Consider the following 13,173-nt stretch of genomic DNA (forward strand, 5'->3'; position numbering starts at 1 on the left):
GTCAGCTGATTAAGTTAAGTGACATTTTGACCAGTTTTGGCTATTTTTTTTTGTCTAGGTGTTGAAGTGCGCATTTCAAGACGCTAGAAAATCGCGTTGATTTTTATTAATTTTTCTGGCTGAGGGGGTTGAGCATTTTCTCCCATATAATTTATGCTCGACAATTACCTTTATATGGAGGAAAATGCCTAGCACCGTCAGCAAAAAAAATATATATATATATTTCCTAGACTTTTATAAAAAAAATTATTAACATTAAATAAACAAAAGAAAAATAGTCAAAAGTGCTCAACATGCCACTTAACTTAATTAGCTGACCACAAGTGTTCTCTCTTTCAGCTCTCTCTAATTTCTGATCTCTACTTTTTATATCTAAATATCGATATTTTAGTAGGAATGGATAAAAGCCTGATTATGGCAATTTAACTTAACGGAACGTAGAACTTAGAGAATAAAAATGAAACAGATTTAGACGTGGCATTTAGTTACGTTAAGTTTCGGCTGTTCAATTATAAGCAACACCCATTTAACAGAATTTTTAAGGCAGAGCCGTTAGTTACGTTAAGTTGCCATAATCAGACCATGAGTCTTGATGCCTGGAGTTTTCGGTAAGCAAATATAATTTTTGGCACAAAGGCCATTTACGGGGTTTTGCATTGTAAACGGCGATATGTTTGTACATTAGGGTGGTCCAAAAATGCATGTGGGGGAAATAGTAAAGTCGGAATTTTTATGCTCACACCCTCTAGGATTGTTCTATATCCCGTAAAAATACACCCTTATTTTTAATATTTAAAGGTCGCTCAAGGCGCCCAAAGTTTTCCATGCATTTTATATGAGGGAAAAGCAACTTTTCGTAGAAATGGTATAGAGCAGTTAAAAATTATCATTTTTCTTCCAGAAAACTGTATTTATCTGCAGGAGATTCCCAGTAATAATACGCAATTGTTTATTTAACCATTTCTTCATAGCAACTATAATTTATAGGTCCGTCAAAATTATAATATATAGGTCGCCAATAACCCCGAAAAATGCAATGGGGCGACCAATAAAAAATCGTTTGCATTAAAAAATGGTTAAGTAAACAATCGGGTATTATTACTGAAAGTATCCTGAAGAGAACCAGAGTTTTCCAATAGAAAAATATTGATTTTCAACAATTCTATACCATTTCTATGAAATTTTTTTTTCATATAAAAATACTTACATCGTAAACTTTGAGCGACCTCTAAATATTTTTTGATTTCAAAATAAAAAATAAGGGAATACTTTTTTCGATATAGAACAATCCTAAGGTGTGAGAGCATTATAATTCCGACTTTACTGGTTTTGGACCACCCTAATGTACATACATTTGTATGACCCTCATTTGCTGAAAAAGTGTGATAATCCAAAAACAAAGTTTTATCAGTTAAGTATCTATGCAAAAATGCTCGCCACTTCTCCATCTATGATGTGTTTGCGGCTTAATAAAAAAAAAATACTTCCTTCAAAAAATTCATACGAAATTTCAAAATTGAATTTTTTTAAACAGTCTAGAGTTTATATGTACATATGTACAGTGTACATTGTACACAGATATGTACATATATGAACATATACTTAGATAACCTTTCAATCTCTTTAACCCTCTCTGGCGCTTATCTTGGGAGAGGTGCAAAAATTATTTTTTTTTCCGATAGGTTGAGTTAAAAACGAGTTAGGAAATTTAAAAATTGAAACAAAAAAGATATTAGATTTTTTTTTTAACCAGTCTAATGTACATATGTACACATCTAGATAACCTTTCAATATTCTAAACTCTTGGTCGCTTATCTTTCGAGAGGTGCGAAAATTATTATTTTTTTCTTTCAAATGGTATAGGGACGCTTATTTATAATTTCATGTGGGCAATATTTACATACATAGTATGTACTTGTCTGTATTCTTCTTCTTCTATTTTACCTCCCATTTCATTTCATTTATTTTATTTACAAGCTTTTATTAAGTTTCACCTGTGTGTAATCAAAGCTTGCAATCAATTTTCAGCCAACTCCCCGGAGAGCTAGATAATTGAAACTTCAAAACTTAGCTCAGAACCCGATGACAATGCAACACAAAAGATGAATTAATCCACTAGGTGATCCATGTGTCGAGATATTTTAAACCCCCTTATTTATGGTCCGAAAAGGAATAACTCCACAAAAATTATGCCCGATAGGTGGCGCAGAAGTCGAGATACGTATTTGGAAAATTCGTTTTTTTAAGGTATTTGTTTTATACCTAGAACATAACGCACATGATCTTCAAATAATGCACCAATAATATATACACAGAGCTTTTATTCACCTTTAAGAAAAATCTTGGAGCAAATTTTTCTTATAATTTTTTGAGAAAACCTAATGGTGATTTCGTTTCTTCCAAAAAATGTTGTTCTTCTCCGGTGCAAAATGTCTTTGATGTTACACTCAACCCTGTAAAAAGGCACGTTTTTGCCTTCTTGTCCTTATTCAGCTCACTCATTTCATAATATTGTCGTTTTAAGCAACCAACCATCTGATTTTCAGGGCAACCATCTCCCATGACAAAGCTTCAAAGCGCAGAAAATTTGCCTTTTTTGCCTTACAAGAGTGTGACATTCTGAGAAACGAAAAAAAAGTTTCCTCTCCGTTTGCCCCTATTTTAGAATCGAACACGAAAAGAGAAAAGGGCAATCAAAATGCGAGATTTTTTGTTACAGTCTCCTTTGGCCATGTGATTAAATGTGGAACGAAATAGTTTTTCGTGTTTTCTGACGAGCGTGTAATTTTGAGTTGTGTCACTTTTGAAGATCTTGTGCGATATATTACTTACATAAATGGAAAGAAATACCTTCACTTGAAACTCGTCCGTTAGGTGGTAAAAGCTTGGCTTATACATATATATATATATTTTTAAGTGTTACTTGTGTAAATATACACATTTGAATCGCTCTACATAACTCATTGTAGCACATTCCGATTTGGAATTCTCAGAACCAGCTGAATCGATTTGAATAAAGTTTTGTAAAAATGTCTTTTAAGTTTGATGTGTACTCAGAAACATGATTCAATAATTAAAGGTTTGCTCATCAGTACATAGGCACCTTAACTCTCTTACAAAATCTTTGCACACACACACGAACCCACACAAAGTGCCTTGCTAAGGGAGCCTATTTTGTCAAGAGGGAGCGAGAAAATTGTTCTGTGAGCAAACCTTTTATTATTGAATCATGTTCTCGAAAGTCTCCCATCAGAAATCTGCCATTGTCGAGGAATGTGATCATAAAATCACCGCAAGAATTCATTTCAAGAATGCGATTAGCTTTAAAAAATTAACACCCAAATGCATAAAAAAAGAAGACTTTAACTGCTTTATAAATTGAAAATTTGTATGAAAATGTCACTTTATAGAGCTCTTTAAATCTATTTTATTTTTTATGAATAAGAAAGAAGTACCCTGCAGAAACCAATTATCATATGAAATGTAATAAAATAAAGTAAATAAATAAGTGAAAAAAAAATATTTTGTTTTTCTTATTGATATTTTATGTCCAATAGCAGTTAGCTACAAGTTAGTTGACATCTAATGCAGAGGAAACCAGTTCGCACTATTTCGCGGGCATGGCCCGTTAATAAATAATTACCACTAGTCGACTGCCAGTTAGTTAATAGTTAGTTACAAACTAGTCCCATTTCCTGCAGGGTAGTCATGATTCCTTTAATACATAAATAAATAGGTTTTAGTAACTCAAGCATAAGCCGCTAAAAGTTTTCGCCATGGGTTAGTATGAATCTCAGTAAAAACTCAGTTTGAAAACAACCTATCTCGAGTCTGGCTATTTTTTCTTTAAAGCATTATTTGTTTGGCTTACCAAACAAGATTTCAATGATTGAGTAGCCATAGACGTAGTTCAAGATGCCTTTATAATAAAAGCTTAATAAAAAATATGAAATCTTTGAAGAGAATCATATTTGCTTTTTAATCAGAAGGCAATTTAGTTGTTTTATCAAAATGCCACAAAACTAATCAAATTTAATGAATTATTGAACAGATCGATAATGAAACATCTGCTAAGAGGATTTCCCCCCAAATTAAAGAAGAATTTTGTATAAGTATAGCGGAGTTTTTTTAGGGTAATTTTAGTGAGAATAAAATTTTGCTAACTGTGGTTTAGTTGAATTTAAGTCACAAAGTGGTGGGATTTTTTCGATAAGGCAAATAAAAACCAAACCTTTTTTAGTAATTTAATAAAAAAAAAAATGGTTGCGTATCGATTTATCTAGCCGCTTACAGTTCATAAAAATACACTGATTACAGCTTATAAGAATATATGGAGGACTTATTCGAATTTTTAAATGAGCTATGAATTAATGTGCTTAAATATCTTGTTTGTATGTACATATGCACTTGCAATTTAATCTAAAACTATTATTTGCTTAATTAATGCTATTATATAAAATTTAACGTTAAGTCTTTAGATACTCAAACCATAAAGATAAATAAATACTATTAATAATACTTTTCATTCTAAACAACATAGCACTTACGAAATTATAGAAAATAACTAAAGTCATTTATTTACAGAACATATGTATGTACACAATCGGCTTTATTATGGTTGTCGACGTCGATGTAATTTTTTGTTGGTCAATTCTGATCGCTCTTTCTCGATTGCCTCATTTAAACGGTCCAGTTGTGATCAGCAGTGGACCGAATTAATCGTTCATAATGAAAAATTATCTTCCAATCCCACCAAACACTCAACATAACCTTATTAGACGTCAATCCCGGCCTTGAAGTCGTTTGTAAAGAGTCATCGGCATTTGGCAACAATCGCTTATTCTCGTATTTGAACAATATTTTATCGCCCATAAAGAGTCGCTTCAAAAATAATTCGATTTCGTTGCGTTTCGGCAGTGTGTCTCTGATGGTGATTCGGTCAATATAATTTCTTTGGGTTAGTTCATTGGTCACCCAAGAGCATCGAGCGTTTTTGAGTAACCTTTTTTTAGACGTTTCCGACTCCGTCGTCGACTCCCTTGTCGTGCCGATTTTCCTTTATACTATGTATAGATTATGACTGAATAGTCTTCAAACAAAGTAAGCTTTTTATTTACATACATTCTTTTCATAATTGTAATTTTATATATTCATATGTGCAAAAACATATGTACATACAAATTAATGTTCGAAGCTTCCCGCAAGAAATATTTACGCTTCACTGAAAACATTTCAAGGCCTGTCAATGGCCGTCGCCCATACAAAAGTTGCGTTATCAGTTGATATTGAAATACAATATTAAATACTAAGTTATTCTTTATTTGAACTGTTTATTGCTTACAGCTATTTATCAACAATGAGTTTGTCGACGCCGTGTCTGGTAAGAAGTTTCCAACTATCAATCCTGCCACTGGTAAGCTGATAGCCGAAGTTGCCGAGGGCGATAAGGTGAGTGTGCAGAAGCTATAAAGCTCTCTAATAGCTGACCATAAAACGAATTGTCATTAAATAAAGAAATCATTTTATTCAACAATATTGCAAATTATAAGTGCAAAGTTTTCTATTTTTGTAATATCGCCCGCAGGCTGATGTGGACTTGGCCGTGGCTGCTGCAAAAAAAGCATTCCATAGAAACTCCGAATGGCGCAAACTGAGTCCATTGCAACGCACAGAACTTATCAACAAGTATGATTTTCTGCGCTTAACTCTTCTTAATATATAGTATTTTTTTTTTTCTTCTTCTACCCAATTCTACCCAACACGCCCATCTACAGGCTCTGCAGTCTCATGGACCGCGATAAAAATGTGCTGGCCAGCCTTGAAACGCAAGACAATGGCAAGCCATATGCAGAGGCCCTCTTCGATGTGGAAGTCTCTATTATGACACTGAAGTACTATGCCGGCTGGACTGATAAGTATTTCGGTGATACCATACCCGCTGATGGCTTTGTGGCAATGACACGCAAAGAACCAGTAGGTGTGGTCGGTCAAATCATTCCGTGGAATTATCCGCTGCTCATGTTGGCTTGGAAATGGGGGCCAGCGCTCGCTGTTGGTTGTACGATTGTTATGAAGCCAGCTGAGCAGACGCCGATTACCGCATTGCACTTGGCTGCCTTAACAAAGGAAGCTGGTTTTCCTGCGGGCGTTATTAACATCATCACCGGCTATGGTCCGACAGCGGGTGCGGCGATCTCAAGCCATCGCGATATACAGAAGGTCGCATTTACTGGTTCCGTAGAAATTGGCCGGATTATCATGCAGTCTGCTGCTAAATCGAATTTGAAGCGCGTATCGCTAGAGTTGGGTGGCAAGAGTCCAGTTGTCGTGTTTGAAGATGCTGACGGTAAGCTATTGTTGGCTACAATTAGATAGATTTTTTCTTTTAGATGAAACAATATTTTTTTTTCTTTAAACATAGTTGACTTGGCGGTAGACATCACACACGAAGCGCTTTTCTCCAATCATGGTCAGAGTTGTTGCGCTGGTAGTCGCACCTATGTGCATGAGAAGATCTACGATAAGTTTGTTGCTAAAGCTACTGCTGCGGCCAAAGCACGCAAGGTTGGCAATCCTTTCGATGAATCCGTAAAGCAGGGTCCCCAAATCGATGAAGAAATGTTGAATAAAGTTATGGGTTATATTGAAAGTGGCAAGCAACAGGGTGCCAAGCTTCAATGCGGTGGCAAGCGAATCGGCAATGTGGGCTACTTCATCGAGCCGACGGTGTTCTCTGATGTCACTGATAACATGAAAATTGCTCAGGAGGAGGTAAGATTTTTTAATCCGTTAAATTGAATGGTATTAGTAGCAACGGTGAAAAGTTTAGAACGTTACTAAATGTATACAACGCTTGAAAGAGCTTTGCCCGCGGGCAGGCCGGTGTCCACCGCCGACATAGAACCTCACAAAAGGCTTGTCAGGCTATCAGCCCTTCATTCAGCTTTATGTTTAATATTGCGGTGTAAGCATTAAAATTCACAAGGCTTAGAGTGGAGTTCTAATCTTACGGCAATTGCGTTTTAATCATCAAAATGATTGTCGATCAAGATAGGAAAAAATTAAGTTAAAATTTTTAGATTATTTGTTTAATTTTCGGATATGTATTTCAAGAGAAGAGAATCTCGCAGCTCATTTTTTATTCCATTGCAGATTTTCGGACCAGTAATGTCTATATTCAAATTTAGTAGCTTCGATGAGATCATTGAGCGTGCCAACAACGTTGAGTACGGCTTGGCCGCTGGTGTTATTACCAATGACATCAACAAGGCAATGAAATATGCCAACAGCGTAGATGCCGGCTCTATTTGGATCAACTGTTATGACGCAGTGCTGCCACAAACACCCTTTGGCGGCTACAAGCATTCCGGTATCGGACGTGAGTTGGGTAAAGATGGATTGGATAATTATCTAGAGACTAAAACTATTACCATGAAATTGAACTAAGCCACTTCCATATAAAAAACAATTTCACACAATTTGAATAATATTTTTTATACACACATTTATGTATATATTTTACTGTTATCAGCTGTAATATGTAATACACGCACACAGTGGTTAAAAAAAAAAAAAGTTAAAAAATATACATATAAAAATTAATAAATATTTACTTAAAATAAGAGCAGTGAATGCAAACACACGTACATAGTTTTTGCTTGAGTTTTTTCTAGTTGTATCATTTGTTTTAAATACGTTTAATAAAATAATATCTTGCCGCGGTATAAGAGGGAGTGAGTAGGAGAGAAGGTAGATTCATAATGATGAAAACGTTCGCGGTTCGATTGTGCAAATTCCAACTAAACAAAATACCTGAGATAAAACTTTGTTGTTCACTATTTACTATGAATATTTGCGCTTTCGCTCTGCCACATTACCGTTTCCTTAATTAAACCTCTCTCAAACTAAACTACTCGCTGCTGCGACTGCGCATATGGCCTTAATCCCAGCTGTTGTTGCTTGCCAGTTTCGAGTAACGGCATTGCGACCTCACTTAAATTTGACTTGGCACTCTGAAAATCATCCTCGGATTTGTTGCGTTCATTGCGTGGCAATAAAAGTGTCGGCGATTGCGCCGTATCCAACAGTACTTCTGTAAATTCAGGTTCCGGTCGACTAAGGCGTCGCGCCAACTTATTGTCATACAACGATTGCACATCCATGAGTTGGAAGTCAATTGCGAAGAAATATCGCAGCAACATCAGCAATAGCGCCAACAGCCATAAAACCAATGCAAACATGTAGGCGAAGCGAAAGAGATTCAAATATACATCGTGTTTCAAATCGTGTTGTCGTATGAGGGGACGCAGTACAGAGATGGCCTGACCACAGCTGTTGCAAAGAAAAACGTTTTAACGAAATAAGATATTAGTAAATATGAACTGAAGGGACTTACGTGATGGCATCGGGCTTTGTTAGGTTTTCACGCAATCCATTACAGAGATTCTTCAGATATGAGCTGGCCAAAATTGTGTAGATTAGTGTGCCCAGTGTCATCAGCGAAAACACAAGAATTGAGGGTATGACAATGCGCCAAGGTTTCGGAAGTCCCCTGTAAATACAGGCAAGTGTTTAATCAAAGGGAAACTTCAAATGATTATGTACGTATAAGGAAAGCCTAAGATTTGTTTTCATCACTAATTTCGAACTTCACCGAAATGATCGCGAATTATTCCAAAAAGGTTCTGAAATAGCCCAGTAGTGGTTCTGAAAAACAAACTCTGAACTTGTCCCGAAATGATCTTGAACAAGTCTTGAAACGCTCCTGAAATGGTACCAACCATCTCAAAATAGTCCTAAATGGTCCAGAAGTGTTCCTAAAATAGTATTGAATAAGCTCCGAAACGGTCGAAAAAGTAGTGAACTTTGAACAAACCTTGAAACGGCCCGCAATGGTGCATTATTATTCCCATTATTGTTCTCAAAATGATCCTATGTGAAATAGTTCCGAAAATGTCCTGAACACGCCCGGAAATTTCGCCCCTCAATATATTTTTAATAGTGCAGTTTATTTGTAACTTGCTATTATGTATTTGAAACTTGAACTATCTTAACATGAAGTAATTTCGGCTGTAAAATCTATCACTAAATTAAGAATAAAAAACTAAATCAGGAAGCACCGTCCAACGAGTGAAATTTTCGAGAGCTTTTCTAACCGTGTTGATCTCTTCTGCTAAACACGCATTGTACCCAGCAAAACATTTAAAATAAATCATTGACATTTACCACAACGCGAATACAAAATACATCTCAACAATTAATAAATCTAAGAGTTTTCAATATTGGCGGATGGTACAGCATTGTCGGAATTGATCAGCTTGCCTACTGTGTTCGCTGCTTTGAGCAATCGTCAGGATTTATTCCGATCATAGAAGCCACTGGTAAAGAGTAGTAAAAACATCAATAAATTATCTACTTAAACTTGGTATTGACTGCACTTTTTGGTAGGACAGGGTTATGATGGATTTCCAGCTATGAGTGGTGAGTTCCATGGAACGCAGGTATATTTAAACCGAGTTATTGGAAATGCTCCGGGAACTATTCGATCTCATATTTTCCGCTGGCCGAAGCAGAGACTGGAAACTCTATGTCCAACCAGATGGACTGAAAGCCATAAAGAGGTATCAACATACATCGAATTGCATCCTTTTGTAATTAAAGCTCTCGAAAAAATAATTACTTGGAAGGATCCGGATACTTCATCTACGGATTCCCAACTTTTTAAAATGATTTCTAGGGCAGAATTTCAAATTTTCTGCTTTATTAGCAATCGGTACATGCAGTGATTCTACATCTCAGCCGGGATCTTGCAGAAGCAATGAGGTTAGCCGACGACATTTTAAAGGAATCTGAAGAAATGCGACGGGATTCAGAAAGAAACTTGCGTTTCGAAAAGAACACGTAGATGAAGTATGTACCTACCAACCTAGGTACAGAAATCAAAGTACTACGATAGAGTAGTCGCCAAATTATTCGTTTTTTTTATTTGTAACCGGAGATGCGTACATGGTATACTATCGAATTCCTCGATATATCAAATATTGCTTATTTGAATAGACGGTTCCTAAACCATAAATTAGTTTTAGATAATTTTTGTGTTTTGTTTCCAAAGTACGGTCTTAATGAAAAAAAACTGGAATCGAAATAAATGTTGTTCTCGTAGTTTTATTAATTCCTGCAAAATTGGACCATCTAATATTGATATTAACACATTTTTCCGCATTGTTTATATTTTTTCCTTCGTGTTTTACTTATCTCGCTCGAATTGCACCAAAATGACGTCAGGCAAAAATGACACTAAAAGTACTCTCTGAGTGGCGCAATCTTGTATTCTATCATTCTTGTTTTGATATTATTCCGACTTGCGGTTTCAATCGGAAGTGGATTAAAAAAACGTCGGCAATGGTACTCACTGATCGGTCTAGGCGGGCTGGTCTAGGACGCCCAGTATATATAGAAGATGATGATAGAAGAAGATAGATATGTATAGATAAAGAGTAAAAATCTTGATGGTGTACATCAAAGCTTAAAAAGAAGAATATGCTCAACCAAAAAGATTGTAAGGATCATTATCTTTTATTAAAAAATTTAATCAACGACTTATTGATTCATCTTCATGGTCTCTCCGCGACTCTAGCACATAATTTCTATTACACCCACAAAACTGTCTGCCGTAAATATGCAATTTTCCATGCAAGTTCATTAACACTAACTTTCTAATGTAAACAACATATGTAAGTTTGTATGTATGTGCATACATTACCCTGTAGAAAAAAGTTATCAATTGATAAAAAATAACTTACTTGTAGTTAGCTTTTTTGTGGGATTTCTACAAAAAGTTTTCGAATTGAGGATAAATACGAGGCAGATCGAAATTTCATATTATCATTTTGAAGTTATGTCTGACGGAATTTCAATATAGGACTACCTACTGAAGAATATGTAAGCAAATATGAAATGTAATAAAATAATTAAAGTAAGTAAATAAAAATAAATAAATAAAAAAATAAAAATAATAAAAAATACTTTGCTTTTTCTATTGATATTTTATGTCCAAAAGTAGTTAGTTACATGAAAATGCATCAAATGTCCTGCCTAATTCGCGGACATCTCCATAGAAATATAGTTAGCTTTCGTCAAAGAAAATATACAGCTATTAGCTCTTTCCTAATCAACATAAAGTTAGCTTATAGTTAGATGCATTTCCTGCAGGGTACAAGCACTCACCAATACTTTTGAACGCCTGACTGAAATATTAAGCACATTGCTGTCCATATTATTGCAAAGATTTCCGACAAAAATGGAAAACTATAAATGAATTGAACGGCGGCGCTTTGACGCCAACGGTTTTATGCACATCCAGCATCACTACAAGAAAAAAGAATAATTATTAACTTTTGGGAATGTGAAAGAAAATTTTGAAAAAAAAAAATTAATTAGATAAACATCAGCAGTGTAAGCGAAAATATTATAAACATTAGCAATACGCTAAAGTAAATATTTACGCTAAATATGTATTTACACAAATGATGTAAATATTTGCCGACAGCAAAGTCTTAAATTCTTATTTTATACACATACATACAACATACATATGCAAAATACATACTGTAGCCAAAAATTGGCGATCATGCGTCATATTAACTTCACGGTGGCAGTGCGGTTGTGCTATCTTCCTCAGGCGCCCCCTCGTCCTCCTCTGCTTTACCTTTCTCTTCATCGGGACGTGCCAGTTGGAAAATGTGATAGGTTTTGCGCACTTTAGGCTGCTTTGTTGTGGCTGAGATTTGATGAAAAAGATTAAAGCAAATATTAAAATGTATTTACAACGCAACTTTACCATTAACATCCATTGGCTAGGCGTAATATCGTCTTCAGAATTAAATTATGCAAAGCCTTATCCGTGTATGTGTCGTTTATTAATTTACCCAGATCATTGTAGAAAATCTCTTTGGAATGTTCATCCATTTGTAGAAAATCTCTTTCACGAAATGCTAATTTCGCACCAAGTATGCCATGATAAAAATCGCCAGAGATTATATGTATGGTGATACTCCAAAGAATGGAGTAGTGCAAGAATTACCATAAGACATATTACGGCATCTGTAAAGAAAAAGGAAATGTTTGTTATTTATTAAAATTATTAATTTAATTTATTATTAAAACTTCATTTAATTTAGTTAGGTTATGTTAGGTTAGGGCAGGCTGGCCAGCCACTGCGCGTCTTTTTGAAAACATCATAAAAGTTTTCTTTGCTAACTGGAAAACCATTTTGTTCCCTCGTTTTAGCGGCTGCCTCCAAACTCGGTAGAAAACCTATTCCCAGGAGGCAGGGCGCAGCCTACCAAATATCACAGTGGATATGCTTCACATGTTCTCATTGTCGTTTATGTTTTCTAATGTTAAAGACGCAAATTAACATACATACATACACACAATCATATGTAGAATAGTTACTATATATCACTCTCATTTTCCGACGACTTAGCTTGGGCAACTATAAACAGCTGGTATGAAGGCAGTTTTACTACTCATTTGTTGTTGTTTTGTTTTTTTTTTTTTCAAAATACACTGCAGATGTCTATATAGTAAATTGTTTGCCTTTAGACCCACGCTATGCTTGCACAATTTGTAGCCAATTTGAGTGCACAAAATAATAAATATACCCGTTGAATGCTTAAAAACAAGAACAAACAAACAACTAGAAACACAATACATTTTTCCTTTCCTTCGAAATGTCGGATCTGTGTTTTCCGGTAAAGGAAAAAAATTCATAAGTTTATTGATTTACTAGCCAAATGTTTTTTTCTTTTTCGAGTATTCCAACTAAGTACATATGCTGTATTTACGAACATAATTGTATGCACATGTAAGCCCAGCAGGAAATTTTATTACTTTGGTCTGCGGTTATGAGCAGCTTCTACTGAATATATTTTATTTACAAAATGCTCTACGAGTTCTTGCTAGCAGCGGTCGCCTCTCGGCGGGCCATTGGAAAACTTCCGATTGTATTTCACTCATTAAAAAATGTTTCCCAAAAAAAATTTACTATGCGGAGGCGGCCAAAATTGTAGGTTCCTACATAAAAGATAGATTTAAATATACTCTTCCAAACCCGTTCCGAAGGTTACTCAGCGATAAACTAGCGTATGCTCCTACGTCATCAAATGCAAA

General features: G+C 35.3%; 1 protein-coding gene and 1 pseudogene across 1 annotated transcript; one reads left to right on the plus strand and one right to left on the minus strand.

Moving 5' to 3' along the window:
- Nucleotides 1-5,325: 5,325 nt before the first annotated feature.
- LOC108369794 (aldehyde dehydrogenase, mitochondrial) lies at nucleotides 5,326-7,646 on the plus strand (the record flags this gene model as incomplete). Its single annotated transcript, XM_017624987.1, has 5 exons — nucleotides 5,326-5,448; nucleotides 5,585-5,685; nucleotides 5,775-6,346; nucleotides 6,422-6,771; nucleotides 7,153-7,646. Coding segments are annotated over 5 exons (1,440 nt in total), but the record flags the coding sequence as incomplete, so codon positions are not given.
- Nucleotides 7,525-13,173, minus strand: part of LOC108369795 (uncharacterized) — a 43,696-nt pseudogene continuing 38,047 nt past the window's right edge.

The sequence above is a fragment of the Rhagoletis zephyria genome, unplaced genomic scaffold (assembly GCF_001687245.7).
Source record: "Rhagoletis zephyria isolate East Lansing unplaced genomic scaffold, Rhagoletis_zephyria_1.1 Rzeph_scaffold_03844, whole genome shotgun sequence".
NCBI lineage: Eukaryota > Metazoa > Arthropoda > Insecta > Diptera > Tephritidae > Rhagoletis > Rhagoletis zephyria.